Source organism: Ursus americanus, chromosome 12 (assembly GCF_024610735.1).
Source record: "Ursus americanus isolate L20-20 chromosome 12, mUrsAme1.1.p, whole genome shotgun sequence".
In the NCBI taxonomy this organism is placed as follows: Eukaryota; Metazoa; Chordata; class Mammalia; order Carnivora; family Ursidae; genus Ursus; species Ursus americanus.
Window position 1 is genome coordinate 57,503,319 of NC_142138.1, and position 15,983 is coordinate 57,519,301.

The window sequence follows — 15,983 nt, forward strand, 5'->3', positions numbered from 1 at the left end:
TGTGGTGTTCAGGTCGAGCTAAACCGAGGCAATAATGTCCTCTATTGGAGAACCACAGCCTTCTCGGTGTGGTCCAAAGTCTCCAAGCCTGTGCTGGTGAGAAACATCGCCATAACAGGTACCGAGAGGGGCGCGGGGCCGGCGGTCTGACTCTGCGGGGGGGGGGGGGGGGGTGTCAGTCCCCAGGGGACTCAGTCTCCAGGCTCAACCCTTCCTTTTCCATGCTGTTCTTCCTCCCTAGGGGTGGCCTACACTTCAGAATGCTTCCCCTGCAAACCTGGCACGTATGCAGACAAGCAGGGCTCTTCGTTTTGCGAACTTTGCCCAGCCAACTCTTATTCAAATAAGGGGGAGACGTCCTGCCACCAGTGTGACCCTGACAAGTACTCAGGTGATATCTCTGAAGGCGGGCAGAGTTTGTTGGGGGTGGGGATACCAACAAACACGGGGAGAAACGGGAAGGAGCACCATCCTTCTGGCCATGCTGAAGATGCCGCTTCTTAAACCCCTACTTTCTGGACACTGGAAGAACCCCACCGATCCATGCTGCACTGATCACTCCGGAAGCAAACATGAAATCATTCAGCAAGTGATTAGTGAGCCTCTGTGATCTGCCAGGCCCTATTCTAGGTGCTTGGACTACATCAGTGAACAAAACAGACAAAGTTCCCTATCTTCAAGGAATTTACGTTCTACTGGGCAGCCAGGGCGGGGGTGGGGGACAGACAATAAACAATAACGATGATAAATATAGAATAGATTATAGTGTGGTAGACAGTAAAACGTGCAGGGTGCTGTGGCAAAAAGAAAAAGCAGCTCGGGGTTAGAGGGATTAGGAAAGCTAGGGTAAGGGGTTGCAATCTTTTTTTTTTTTCTTAAGCAGTGAAATTTGTAAAAATGAAACCTTACATAAGATTGTAATTATAAATAATAGAGTAAATAAAAGGTATACATTTATATATTTTAATTCATGACAATTATTATCAAAGTTAGGTTAGAAGAGCCATGAGGCTGTATTGATGAGCACAATATTTTTTTTTAAGATTTTATTTATTTATTATTTTAGAGAGAGAGCAGGGGAGGGGGGTGGGGGAAGCAAAGGAAGAGAGACAAGAACACTCTGCGGGCTCAATCCCAGGACCCTGAGATTATGAGCCAAAACCAAGAAGCAGACCCTTAACCGACTGAGCCGCGCAGGCACCCTGATGAGCAAAACATTTTGATAGCGAAGGCTAAAGATGGAAGTTACAATCTTTTATCAGCCTGAGCATCCACTGAATTCAAAGAGGCCTTTTCAGGAAATCCAGGGCTCCTTGGAACGTAGTTTAAAAACCAGTGTTCTGGGGCGTCTGGATGGTACAGTCGGTTCAGTGTCTGACTTGGTTTCAACTCAGGTCATGACCTCAGGCTGTGGGATTGAGCCCCACAATGCCGCTGGCTCAGCACTCAGCTTAGAGTCTGCGTGCGATTCTCTCTCCCTCTCCCTCTGCCCTTCCCCCAGCCCCCACCCCCAACCCACCCCCAACCCACCCCAGCTTGCATGCTCTTGCACATGCTCTCTGGTTCTCTAAACAAACAAACAAACAAACAAACAAACAAACAAACCAGTGTTCTGAGGGAAAATAAGGGGACAGGTGTAGCAGCCTGTAGGGACAGTCTCTGAATAGCTTCCTAAAGCATTCCAACTTAAGAAACAGAACCTGGTCGTTTGAGGGAGTCCCAGGGCAGCAGGGCTCTGGTATAAGGTGGGCAGTCCCCCCAGAGGACCCTCTGCCCAGGCAGCCCATAACTATTCCTCTTTTCCTTTCTTACACAGAACCACATACACCCAGCTCAAGCAGACCCTCAGATCTGTCCACAGACACACCCGTCCTTCACGCAGGCATTACACGACGTGTTTGCTCAGCCAAGACCAGCCACTGACCCTGTGAACCACTTATTTTTACACTACTTCTAAAACAAAAGTCCTATTTATCGACACAGATCTTGCCAAATGAGTATAGTTTTCAGCAAGAACAGGAATGTTTAGATCTTGGGGGAAGTTTTTTACCTGTAAGTCTAAATTCCTGTTTTTCCTCTTGAATTTCTTATTCTCCTTCCCTGCTCTATCAATGGCAGCCCTTGTTTGTCTTAGTCTCCAGCTGCCTTTCCAGCCCAGTGGTTGTACAAGGGTTTGAATGGCAAGGTGGCTCTAGAAAAACCACCCGGTAATGTTCTGATCAACTCTCTATGTAGACTGATTGTTACCCAGAGAACTGTTATGCAAGTATTGGGCTGGGAGTCTGAGTTCTTGGAGTCTGTTCTCTTTCTGCCACCCATTTCTCAATCCACTTCTTTGACTGGAAAGTGAATATTTACCATGACTTGACTCTTCCTGAATACAGGGACCGTGGGAGGCTGGGGAAATGCAGAGATATCTGATCAGAGCCTATGATGGAATGTGCATAAAGGGAGGGACAGAAGACCCGGTGAGCATTTAGTCATCCATTTACAAATAAGTCCCAAATGCCAGCCGGGTGCCAAGGCTTGGGCTTGGTGCTAGAATTGGAGCTGGTGCCTGCCCTCCGACTCAGGTCGAAAAGTGGGAACGTGGCTATAGGAGCCCGTAAGCGTAGTCACTCCATGGTGCAGCGGCTGCGGGGACGGGAGCTCTGAGTGTAGAGCACAGTAGAGGCAAAGAAGGGACGTGGTCAGTCCTCTATGGGGAGGGAGGAAAGGCTTCAGTGGCAGTGGTCTTGAAAGATGAGGTGGTGGTTTGATGGATGTTCTGAAAGGAGTGCAGCCACAGCCAGAAGGCTTGGGGATCTTGGAGAAACTCGGCACAGCAGAGGCTGACTTGCACAGAGCTAGCATCCAAGGTTAAGAGGTGGGCAGGGAACAGACTGCAGACCAGCCCTTCTGTGCCGTTGCTAAGCATTTGGGATTTGATCCTGTCAGCAGTGGGGGCTGTTCAAGAATGTTAAGCTGGGGAGTGATGTGCTCTGGCTCGTGGTTTTGAAAGACCACTCCAGTTGCCATTTGGAAAATGGATGAAGAAGGACACAATCGGAGGCAGAGGCCATAGTCTGGAGATTTCACAATAGGCGCCATTGCTGGTATCCAGGACCTAGACTGAGATGGAGCTAATGGGACTGCAGATGTTAAGGACAAAGGCTTGACTAAAAGCGTCTTTCGTATTAATACCTAAAATGTGATGGTTCTTAAGAATTCCTTTGTGTTACGTTCAATATTAGGAATTCATTTCCTGGTAGAATAGCATGGAGTTTAAGAGCACAGACTCCAGAACTAAATTACTAAGGTTCAGATCCCTGCTCCACCACTTTCAGCTCTGCCACCTTGGGCAAGTCACTTGTCTGTGCGTCAGTTTCCTCGTCTGTAAAATGGGAATGGCAATAATCATACGCACCTCATAGTGTTATTGCGCAGATCAATTGACGACTACAGATAAAAGATTTAGAACAGCGTCCGGTATGTAGTAAGCACTCATTTTTTCACTGCTGAACCTTGAGCAATACGGGGACAAGAGGTACCCCGCACCCCCACCCCAGCGTATAACTTTGACTCTCCAGAAACTTAACTACTAATGACCAGAAACCTTACTGATGACATAAACAATTGATCAACACATATTTTATATGTTTTATGTATTATATCCTGTATTCTTACAATAAAAGAAGCTAGAGAGAAGAATATGTCTTTAGGAAAATCATAAGGAAGAGAAAATACATTTACAGTACTGTACTCTGTGTGTGTGTGTGTGTGTATATATATATATATATATAATCCACATATAAGTGGACCCTCCCTGTTCAAACCTGTGTTGTTCAAGGGTCAACTGTGTTCATGTACGTTAAGGCTTGTTCCAGCTGTCCTCTCTGAAAATGAAAGTACTCTTAGCATAGGTAACAGCAATAACAAGTCACTTGGGTAGTACTTTACAATTTACCAAACGTTTTCTCGCTTATTCCTCACAGCAGACTGCAGGAGTGATCTCCCTGTTTATAAAAGAATAAAGGGCAGCACAGAGAGGTTGAGGGATTTGCCCAGAGTCTGGGGTGGTATCCGACCTGAGCCAAGCATTCACTAGATGCTTCAGTCCTCAGGGGGAATGTTTTCCTTTGATGAAATGGATCCGAATGAGAGGACATTGTAGTCCTGGGGGTGGGGAGAGGTCCTGAAAGGAGGAGGAAGGCTCAGGGAGAGAAACCAGAGCCCCCACGATAAACTCTATCTTCTCACAGTTTTGCCCCCCGGGGCTGACGCTAGAGAAGTCACTTTTCAGTCCCTTGCCCAAACATCTAGGCAGATCTTTTAAACTTGACCAGTCCCCCACTTCAACACCTTGATGAAACCCAAGCTGGGGAAGTGAGGTCCGGCTCAGCATTTGGGTTAATCATTTCTTAAAACTACGTTAGCACTTGTCAAGTGTGTAAACAGCTGGACCACTTTTGCTGAAACCTGGAGCTAGGGTATCAGGTTGAGCAAATATTTGACAAGCGGAGAAAGGTCCTGGTGCAAAATGTACATTCTAACGTGGAACTTGCAACTTGCTAGACCCTATATGCAGGGTCCTGGGAATTGGTGTGTTTCCAGCATCTCCTCCCAAATTCCTCCTGGCCCGGCTTGTCCAAAGCAAGAATCCCTAGATCCCTCTCTGCTGAACGAGGCCTTCTGCTTGTTAACCAAGTCAATGAGCTGAGAAGACGCCAGCTGTTTCCCAGGCAGAGCTCCCTCTTGCCCAGGCTAATATGACAGGAACAGAAGAGGTGTGGGAACGTGCAGTTGAGGGAGCTCCCCAGGGCAGGCCAACAAGGCTGTTCACTAGGAGATTCTCTGATCTCGGAACTCATTTGGCGCCTCGGAAAGAAGAGAGGATCAGTTGAGAAATAAGCCTTAACTGGAGGGGAGAAAAAGAAACTTTCAATCTTTATTTAAAATCACCTGTCAGGGGGCGTCTGGGTGGCTCAGTCGGTTGAGCGTCAGACTCTTGACTTTGGCTCAGGTCTGGATCTCAGGGTCGTGAGGTCGGGATCCGCACTCAGCAGGCAGTCTACTTGAGATTCTCTCTCTCCCTCTCCCTCTGCCCCCTGCCCCTGGGCGCTCTCTCTCTCTCAAATAAATAAATCTTTTTTTTTTTAATCTCATGACAGTTACCAAATAAAAATAATTCCCACAAACGCAGGTAGTAATAGTTACCAGCATTTAGTGACTCCCTAATTCCAATGTACCAGGGGTGTGCTGGCTACGGATGAGAGCACTACAGTTCAGAGAGGTTCAGTAACTTGCCCAAAGTGACGCAGCTAGTAAATGGAGCAGGATCCAAACCCAGATGGTCTGACTGAAAATGTCATTACACTCTGTCACATGGCCTGTCAGGTAATCTAGAGAGAGGAGGTCGAGCTGGTATCAAATGCTTGCCTGCAGGTGACACGGCAGCCATTTTAGAAATGACGGCGACAGTACTAGTAGTATTGTATTGTACTGGCACTCTATAAAGCAGTGATTTTCATTCTGGGGAAAATAAATTCCCTGGAAATTTTTAAAATTTTATTTTCATAAATTTTGTATATTTTTCTGGATAGGGGAAACAGGGCTTTTTTCAAATTCTTGAAATGTTTGTAATTCCAAAAAGGTGAACTCCATTGCTTTAAAAAGGGATACGCTGGGGCGCCTGGGTGGCGCAGTCGTGAAGCGTCTGCCTTCGGCTCAGGGCATGATCCCGGCGTTCTGGGATCGAGCCCCACATCAGGCTCCTCCGCTGGGAGCCTGCTTCTTCCTCTCCCACTCCCCCTGCTTGTGTTCCCTCTCTCGCTGGCTGTCTCTGTCTCTGTCAAATAAATAAATAAAATCTTTAAAAAATAAAAAAAATAAATAAATAAAAAGGGATACGCTGAAATAGTTCTTGTCATCCAGGCATTCATAGGGTTAAAGCAGAGCTAACATACGGAGAGTAGAATAAATAAAATGATAGTTGATACCTTTTTTATTAGGAACAGGTCAAGGGTTAGAGATAGTAGCAGGATGCTTGGGAGTGGGGAAGGTGGAAAGAACTCTGTGTCTTAAGTGGAGTCAGAGGAAATTACCGCCTCATTTGTGGAGGATGGGTGCACGGAGAAGGGGGAATTCCAAAGGTGGAAGGCCTTCACTGAAGGCAGATATTAAGAGAAAATGCAGAGAAGGGATTAGAGTAAGAGTATGAAGACACTGTCCTAAGCTTTCCTATGTTTTCCTTTAATCCTTCAGGAGTAGAAAAACCACCTACACAGTCAGGATTGTGAAGCACCTGGAAGGTGACGGGTTTCAAGAACTTGTATTAGTGGTGGTTAGCCTGCAACATGCTCTTTCCAGCTCCCCACCCTCCTCACCGATCCGCTCGCCGGTCCCCTTTCTTAAGCCCTGCCCCACAGTGCGGGCCCAGTGGCTTCTCATAGCACCAGGGACAGGTGCAAAGGGGATACGTGAGCAGGGCTTTAGGGACTGGAGGTGAAGCCCAGGGACGGGTGGGTGTGCAGGATTTTCTACTTACCGCAGTACCCGCAGTACCCGTGATGTGCTCTACCCCGGGGTCTTGGAGGTCCTAGGGTCATGAGCAAGTGGTCAAGAGCTCTGCTTTCTTATGTAACTTCACCTATTTGTCCTTACTTTTGCAATTTAGAAAAGGGTTCCTCCTCCTGCAAAATGCGCCCAGCCTGCACCGACAAAGATTACTTCTACACGCACACAGCCTGTGATGCCAACGGAGAGGTGGGTAGCACGGTCTGGGAGCCCCTTTGCCCCCAAATAGCTCCTTTGCCCGCTCCTTGGGCTTTATTACCACATTTGGAGTTCCAGAGGTCAGTGGAGCTGGTACCAGAGAAAACCCCGCAGACCTCCGCAGTGACCCCAGGGCCAGAGGGTGGGGGGGGCAAGACGAGGTGGCCTCATTCATCTTCAGGTCGGAAACTGGTTTTGCCACCTTTGTTCTGCTGCTTATTCACATATGCTCTGTTGCAAAAAGCCATTGCGTTTTCTTTTGCTTGGTTTCTTCCATTCACTTAGCCCCTCTGGGCCACGACTGCCTGTCCATGCACACTCATTTCCTCATGGAACTCATCAGACCTGTCCCCTCGGCACTGCTTTTGTCAGCTGGCAAAGGGAATTCATTCCTACCTCCCGGCTCACTGGAGAATGGGCTCGCTGCTCGGTCTCTGCTGGTTCCTTCTTTTTCCCAGGCTTTCTGCCTCAGAAAGACTTTCCTTTGTAGTCTGCCTCACCTCTGAGTCAGCAGGCTCAGAGTATGAATGCTGTGCCAGGCACTGTGCCCTGGCTGGGGGCTCAGAGGTGACTGAGGGCTCCTGCCCTCCGGGAGCTCACAGTCCCGTGATGGAAGGTGAGGGATGGGAACAGGAGAAGGATGTGCAGGGGACTGGGGAAAGCCCGGAGAGGAGGGACCAGGACTGGGGGGCCAGGGAAGGCCTTTCAAAGGAAGTCATGTGTTCATTTCAACAGTCAGTTACAGTGCCAGGCACCCCGCATATAGCAGTTAACCGAACGGGGGAAACATCTACTTTCATGGAGCTTAATTCTTGCTGGGGAGCAAGTGGAAAGAGAGACAACAGGTCAAACACAAATTAGAGTATATCAGATGGCAGTAAGTGGAAGCAAAAAATTTAAAAAGGCTTAGGAGACAGAGTGGCAGAGGGTGGCGATGCTATTTTAGAGAGGGTCCGGTGACATTGGAGGACGTAACATTTGAACAGAGACCCGAGTGGCTTGAGTGGTGGCTGTAACGCTTTCCAGGCAGAGAGCACAGCAGGTGTGGAAGGGCAGACCTGTGCCCAGTGAATTCCAGGAACAGCAGAGAGTGAGCGGGGATGGCTCAGGGGCGCAAGTGGAGGGATTTGTCTTAGATCAGACATTCCGGATGAATTGTCTGTATCCCTAAACCACAGCCTCTCGGGAAGATACAAGTTGGGAAATCTGCATTCAGCATTAAGCATAGGCTTGGCTATTAGGATGCATAAGTGTTTTCTGGTTGGACAGCTGGATGAATTCTCCTTTTGCCAAACAAGCATGGGATAAAGTCCAGTCCTGAGCAGTGATTGTCTCATAATCATCCCTTACTCCCCACGCTCCCCCACCCTTGCCTCATGTTTGCAGCATCGTTCTCTCCCCAGCATCCGAGGGACAACGGCTACACATCTCATCAGTTTTACCTTAGACTTAGCTGTGCAGTGTCCGGGGTTCTGTGTGACCTTGTAAAAATTATTTTCATTTTCTTGGCATCAGTTGACTCACTAATTAAATGGGGACACGTAATCCTGTTCCTCTTCTCTCCCCTCGGCATAACATGTGGCTGTCTTTGTTTCCTTCTGCCCCAATCTCTCCCCTCCCAGGCTCCGGCCAAGGCCCTCTAGATCTGTAGTGAGCTCTGCTGCCTGCCAGCCTGGATGTCTGGCCTTGCCTGAACAGCCCGGGGCCTCTGGATGCTCAGTAGGCCCAGGGCCGTTGCTCGCCTTGCAGCCCAGCCAAGGCTCAGGGGAGGAGCCCTGGAGCATGAGTGCCTGTGAATATGCATTCCTCAGGATGCCTTACAGAACTCTCACGATCGGTGCCTCATGCCTGCACTGGTTCCGCTCAGTCTCATGACTTCACTTTATCTTCTAAACTGTATTTTTAAATCAAGGGATGTAGCTCGAGCCGACTCCCACGATTGCCCTTGTGGCCTTTGCTGTGCCGTGGTGGTTTCCCAGGGACCAGGCTGGCCGGTCACTGGGGCTGCTGCACGTGCTGCTCCAAGAGATGGCCCGAGTCAGTCTTCCTGCTCCCCAGACCCTTCTCTCCATGAGACTCAAGGGGATGAGCTGGGCGAGAGCACCCGGGTTAGAGCACAAGCCTGGGGCTCTGGCCATTGGCTGCTCTTCAGGGAGGAATCTCTTCACGGGGGTGCTGAGCAGAGGGGGGAGGAGCCCCAGGACCCAAGGCAGCACAGACTCCTCTTAAGACTTGTCATTTCTTATTCTGAATAAGATGGATGGATGCCTTATTCGTCCACCTTTTCGCAGGCATGGCAGTGCCACCCACATCATCATCCCTTCGACGTAATTACACCTTTCATCTCTGACTTGGCCCAAGGGCCACACAGGAGGCTTGCACCTGCCACGCCAGGAGCCTCCTGCAGTCCATGCCCTCTTCTGTATCCAATACTTCCATCGAAAGAGTAGGGACAGCCCTAGTGAGTGACTTTTAAGATCTACCCTTAAAAATTCTCAAGCATATGCATTAGTACAGTACTATTAACTATAACCCCCTTGATGCACCTTAGATCCCCAGAACTTATTGGTCTTATAACTGGAAATTTGTACCCTCTGGCCAACGTTGTCCCTTTTGCCTTGGTGTCCCAGAGAACACAGTGTCCATCCGCCTGCACGGACCATTCTTATGCGATTGCTGCCCTTGCTGGATGGCAAGCTCCTTAAGGGAAGGAGCCATGTCTCATTCATTGCTGAGCCGCCAGCTCCGGCGCACAGATGTAGTAGGCTTTCTATAAATGTCTGCTGACTAAATGAAAAAGCAAAGAAAATACTTGGAAGACAAATGGGGACATCCCTTTTTATGTTTGGGGATTTTCATCAGCTACGTTTCCTGTGACCTTGGTGGTAATAAGATGCCACATTGAAACCAGAGCTTTCCATGGAGACAACTGGTCCTTCCCTTCTCTGTCACACACGTCCTCACTGAGTGTATCCCTCTTCATCCAGTCAACATTCGGCAGGTAGTGATTGAGCTCAGCCGTGGGCCAGGCTCTGGGCTGGGAGCATGGGCTACACTGGCGACCAGAAAGAGGTCTCCCCCCTGGAGAAACTTTCATTATAGCCCAGAGTCCCCCCCACCCCCATTCTCTAGGTAAATTCCTGAAGATGTGCGAAATCCCACGCAGGCTGAGCCATTCTGAATCTATTTCTGCAGACCCAGCTCATGTACAAATGGGCCCAGCCGAAAATCTGTGGTGAGGATCTCGAGGGGGCCGTGAAGCTGCCCGCCTCTGGCGTCAAGACCCGCTGCCCACCCTGCAACCCAGGCTTCTTCAAGACCAACAACAGCAGCTGCGAGCCCTGCCCTTACGGCTCTTACTCCAACGGCTCCGGTAACCTCTCTGTCTGCATCCTGTCATTCCCTCGTCACCCACCTGGGGGGGCCGTGTGGGCACTCAGAGCGGTCAGCTGAATGTGCACGCTGTCCTTCCCAGGGAGGCAGTGAGGGCCAGGCCACCGTGCGGACTGAGTTCAGGAGGAGCGAGGTCAGGGTGGGCCCTGCCTGTAGGTCGGAGTCACACTGGAGAACGGCCTGCCTCCCTCCCTCTTCCAACTGTGATTGCGACTCCTGCCTCACATACCCAGTCCTCACCACAGAAGCTTCCAGCATGCAGCAGGGATGCTAACCAGAAGGTGTGGGGAGCGGGGATGGCCAGCTTGACACGATTGGAACCATAAGCCATGCTGCTGAAAGGTGTGGGGAGGATTTGTGTACCTATTCGTGTAAATGCATTTACTACTAGTAATGTGACACATAATGTGAACTATATGCATCGGACTAGAAGATTCATTTAAGTTTTGAAATGACAAAAATTGGTGGGCAAGTAAGGTAGCTGAGGTATTGGAATTAAGGGTCAGGGTTTATGTCCTGCCTTTGTGAAATACATTGTCAGTATGTTTTTGAGTCAACTTGATCTAACCGTGCTACGGTGCTGAGCATTACCCCCCTTTGGCTGCCTACCACTGTTGGCAATTGTCTGTGGGTGGACAGCTCCCGTCGGGGTGGCTACAGCCTCCCTCGTGGATCTTGTGGTTCCCCCAGATTGCAGCCGCTGCCCAGCTGGGACTGAGCCTGCCGTGGGATTCGAATACAAATGGTGGAACACGCTGCCCTCAAACATGGAAACCACCGTTCTCAGTGGGATCAACTTTGAGTACAAGGGCATGACCGGTAAGCCTCCTCACTTACTGTGAGCTGTCAGCTCCCTGCTGATTGGAAGCTCTCCCACTTCACATTTCTCCATAACAGAGATGTCTGCAGAAAAATGAGCTAATCAAGCCATGCATCTCCAGAAAGTTCCACTCCCCGCGGACCTTTGTTCTGTCAAACCATAGTTTTAGAGATAGAACTGGAGCTAGAGACAACGTGCACATACTCCAAAGTGCTTGCTCTGAGAGTTTCGGAGTCTTTGACCAAAGTAGCAGGATAAATAACATGGTTTGGTTTTGGCGGTGGTCCGGGATGCCTCAAAGGACGGTATTCTCTCTCTCTTTCAGAATGGCATCTGGGTGCACGTTTGCCCTGCACCTGGGACCACTGGGGCACTAACTCTCCCCTCTCCTTTTCCAGGCTGGGAGGTGGCTGGTGATCACATTTATACGGCTGTTGGAGCCTCAGACAATGACTTCATGATTCTCACTCTGGTTGTGCCAGGATTCAGGTGAGTGATACAAAGCTAAGGGGAAGTCCACGCCACCTGGGCCACTTCCGAGTCCCACAGAGCTTGGAATCTCGTAGAGGAGAGGGCTTCTGGTGTGTAGGGTGATGGTCTGACAAAGTTAAACCGAACGCTAACACGGCTTCTTAGTTGCTGCCCACGCTGGCGGACCTCCTGGTGGTGCTCTCTCCCATCTGGCTTCTGTCATCGATTGGCCACAGGCTACTCAAATTCTTCCTCTGCATGCCATTAGATAAAATGTTACAACAACAACTTTAAAAAAGAGGGCCAGGGGCGCCTGGGTGGCTCATTTGGTTAAGCATCGACTCTTGATTTCAGCTCAGGTCATGATCTCAGGGGCAGTGTTCGAGTCCCACATTGGGCTCTGTGCTCAGTAGGGAGTCTGCTTGAGATTCTCTCTCTCCCTCTGCCCCTCCCCACTGCACACTTTTTTTTCCCTCTAAAATAAATAAATAAATCCAAAATAAATAAATTTATTAATTAAATTCAAAAAATATAAGAAAGAGGGCCAGAATACCCATAGACAGTTCGTCTTTATTTGGGAAAAGAAGACTGAAATGGATTGTTCTTTTTTTCATATTGATTTCCATATCCCAAGAAGACCTAGGATGTTAAGCAATGTGTTTGCCATTAAAATAAATACTACAGGCAGTGTGGTATGGTGGGAAGAATACTGGACTGAAGACGGGCACTTGGACTTTGCCACTTACTGGCTTTGTGAACTTGGGAAAGTCACCATGTTCCTGTGGGCTTCAGGCTCCTCACTGGTAAAACAAGGAGGATTGACAGTCTGTGACTTTGGACTAACTCAAATTGAGATGATTTTTCTGGCCCAGTGGTTAGCTTAACTGTGTAGATAGGAGCTGGGACTGGTGGTCCTTAGGGTACAGGCAAATGGCCAAAGACAAAAGAAAAGCCATAAATGGATTTCCAAAGCCAAAGTGAATTCTTCTGCCCGAAGGTGCTTTCAAGATGAGGGGGACCACTGAATGGGTTTCCCTATTGCCAGTCTGGCTTCTTCATTACCTTCTTCAAGCCCCCTCCTTTGCACTGCTGGCACAGTGCTCAGCCCAAGGTAGTTGCTCGAAAGGTATTAATTTCCCTTCTCTTAGTTTACACCAATCAGAGATGAGCAATTATATCCCATTTGCAAGGTGAGCAAATTTTTTAGGCTTTTGAGGGGATAACGTTCCCAAAAGGATGTTTCAATTGGCAAAGCCGACTGCCATAGTAAAGTGCTTCCTCACCTCCCCCACTCACCACCCCTCCCCCACCTGCCCTCTTGGGCATGGCTCTCTCTTTCCCAAAAGAAGGACCAGCCTGAGAGCTTGGCTGAAGAGATGACAAATTGAAATATCTGCTCATTCGACCCAAGCAAAGCTCCCCCCACCCCCGAGAGTGAGCTGCTAAGTGAACGTAGGTAATTCACGTCTTATGACGGTGGAGCTTCTCGAACCTTGACGTTCTTACGCATCACCTGGGAATCATGCTCACTCGCAGATTCTGATTCCGTGGGTTCGGGGAGGGGCCTGAGGTTCCGTGCCTCTAATAAGCTCATGAAAAGTGGGGGAGGGCAATGCTGCTGGTCTGAGGACCCCACTCTGCTAGTGAGCTTGTAGAGCATTTTCCAAGGCACTCCTCCATCTGTTGTGCCCTTGGAGCTCACCACAGGGATGGAAGGTAAATAAGAAAGGCATTATCACCTTCATTTCACAGATGAGGAAGCTACAACTTGGTCACATAGCTAGGTGGCAGAATTGGACTTCATCTGTGCTCTTTCCAACATCCTCAGAACTGAATCCTGTCTCCCAGCAGACCTGTTGCTGCTGTGTGGGCTCTTCAGGAAGCACTGCCTGGTCTCTGGGACTGACTTTTAATTTCCGCCCACAGACCTCCACAGTCGGTGATGGCAGACACAGAGAATAAAGAGGTGGCCAGGATCACGTTTGTCTTTGAGACGATCTGTTCTGTGAACTGTGAGCTCTACTTCATGGTGGTATGTGTCCCTTTCTTTGTCTGCTATGGGGCTTCCAGGGATTATTGGGAGGGTGGGCCCCCCTCTGCCCCTTTGGCGCATCAACACAACTGACACCCCCGTTCATAGTAATTTCGCAGAGGAAGGGCCCAGACTGTCCATCAAGGACTTTACGGTTTAACATGGGTCCGACTGACTGCGATGGCCCTTGGGACGGCAGCAGTGTGGGAACCCTGTCCCCTACCAGCCACCCAGCCATTGTGCCTTCTTCACTTATCTGTCTTGGGTTCAGGGTGTGAATTCTAGGACCAACACTCCCGTGGAGACATGGAAAGGTTCCAAAGGCAAACAGTCCTACACCTATATCATTGAGGAGAATGCTACCATGAGCTTCACCTGGGCCTTCCAGAGGACCACTTTTCATGAGACGGTAAGCTCCTCCCCTTCTCCAGACCCCTGGCTCCCAGGGGAGATCTCTGAGCCAGGATGATTCTCAGCGTTAGCTTAAGTATGAGTGTGAGGTTCAGAACCCCAGGGTTAGAAGGATCTGAAGGAGTCAAGCACAGAACTGTCTATTCCAGCCCCTGGGAAGCATCCAGCCTTGTCCAAACGACTTCCCAGGAAGATGACACTCTCAGTTCAAATACCTTTTTTTTTTTCCTCTTACAAGGAAGAGACCCGCTTTTTTCATATAATGGTATCTACTGCATATTTCTCCCACGGCACTTAATATTTTTATACAACATTTAGAATAGGTCAGTCTTGGGTTAGTGTGACACAAAAGGTTCACAGAGAGCTACTCTTAGTGAGTAAAAAGAATAGGGTGCTTCTACGATTTTTCTCAAGTATTATAGGGTGAAGAGGGTTAAGTAGTCATTTGCTGTTTCTAGAGAACTCAATTGCTGCTGGCGTCTCAGGCCTCTGCCCTGTCTCCTCTTGTTTCCAGGGCAGGAAGTACACCAATGACATCGCCAAAATCTACTCCATCAATGTCACCAACGTCATGGACGGGGTGGCCTCCTACTGCCGTCCCTGTGCCCTGGAAGCCTCTGACGTGGGCTCCTCCTGCACCTCTTGTCCTGCTGGCTACTACATCGACCGGGACTCAGGAACCTGCCACTCCTGCCCGCCTAACACAATCCTGAAGGCCCACCAGCCTTATGGCATCCAGGCCTGCATGCCCTGTGGTCCAGGGACCAAGAGCAACAAGGTGCCAGCAATGTGTCATGCATCCTAACCTTGGCCCTCTGGATGGACCACCTCAGAGGGTGCCAGGACCTGGGTGGGGTTCTTGAGGGGCTGATACCCAAGCATTCCCTGTAGCTGACTCCCTGGTTAGAGTCCTTGAGGACACCCGCCCAGGCTGTGACCGTGGAGGGCAAGTTCTTAGCTGTAGAGGTTGGTTTTCAGGGTCTAGGCCTCAGTTATGGACACGTCTCATCTTCAAGGGATGGGTTAGGGTGATCTGTGACCGTCTGGTCCAGCGGGTTATTTGGCATCTCTGCAGGGACCTAAAGGGAAGGAGTAAGAGCTTGGGCTCACATTCAGCCTACTGCGATCCAGCCTATTGTCATGGGAGTTGGCCCCCTCTCCTTTGGGAAGGCAACCCACCTTCGCTGGGACATCCAGTTAACTGGCATTGCTGTCTTTTACCCTAGAGGTTTTTTTCTAAAGTAGAAAAACAGTGCTGTTGCCCCATGTACTTTCTGAAGCTAAGAAGGTACTATGACGAAAAGCTCTTAGGTATTCATTAATGCTTTTTAAATGAACTTGTATTTTACCTATCACAACCACACCACCACACAGACGTCTGTGAGGCATTATTATACAGTCCGCAAATGCTGCTGTTTAGCTGTGTGGTAAATGCAACAGTTCTGACCCCGCCCCGCCCAACCTCTCCCGGGCACCCTAGACTTTTGCGGCAGACTTCCTCCCCTGGGGCTCCCTCTGCTGCTACGGGAGGGAATGACGGTCGCATAAGGCTGCTGCTGAATGCGGATCCTAAAACGGAGCAGGGGGTTGATGGGGTCGATGGGATATAAATCCCCCCAGTTCTAGGGATTTATTTATTTATGCCAGAGAGAGGGGGAGAGAGCGCGCGCGAGCAAGGTGGTGGGGGAGGTGGAGAGAGAGAGAGAAGCAGACATCCCGCTAAGCACAGATCCCCATGTAGTTCTCCGTCTCCCAACCCATGAGATCAGGACCCATGAGACCAGGACCCATGGGATCAAGACCTGAGCCAAAACCAAGAGTCTGACGCTTAACCGACCGAGCCACCCAGGCCCCCCTAAATCCCCTTTCGAAGCTCAGTGTCCTGCAGAGAACCTGGGAGAGAGGAGGCAGGCTTCAGTGACTCTTTTTTTCATTTTTTAAAAAAGATTTTATTTATTTATTTGAGAAAGAGAGAGAGCACGAGCAAGGGGGAGGGGCAGAGGGAGAAGCAGGCTCCCCGCGGAGCAAGGAGCCCGATGTGGGGCTCAATCCCAGGACCCTGGGATCATGACCTGAGCTGAAGGCAGACGCTTAACCAACTGA

General features: G+C 49.7%; 1 protein-coding gene across 4 annotated transcripts in view; it reads left to right on the forward strand.

The window, feature by feature from the left end:
• The window catches only part of ELAPOR1 (endosome-lysosome associated apoptosis and autophagy regulator 1), a 65,170-nt gene that overhangs the window by 41,257 nt on the left and 7,930 nt on the right, over positions 1-15,983 (forward strand). For all 4 annotated transcript variants that reach the window (XM_087866149.1, XM_087866150.1, XM_045801600.2 and 1 more), the window contains exons 6-14: positions 13-118; positions 242-391; positions 6,656-6,744; positions 9,949-10,126; positions 10,837-10,965; positions 11,365-11,455; positions 13,364-13,469; positions 13,741-13,878; positions 14,395-14,658. In XM_087866149.1, the coding sequence (XP_087722275.1) occupies positions 13-118; positions 242-391; positions 6,656-6,744; positions 9,949-10,126; positions 10,837-10,965; positions 11,365-11,455; positions 13,364-13,469; positions 13,741-13,878; positions 14,395-14,658 (1,251 nt within the window). The remainder of the gene's footprint in view (positions 1-12; positions 119-241; positions 392-6,655; positions 6,745-9,948; positions 10,127-10,836; positions 10,966-11,364; positions 11,456-13,363; positions 13,470-13,740; positions 13,879-14,394; positions 14,659-15,983) is intronic.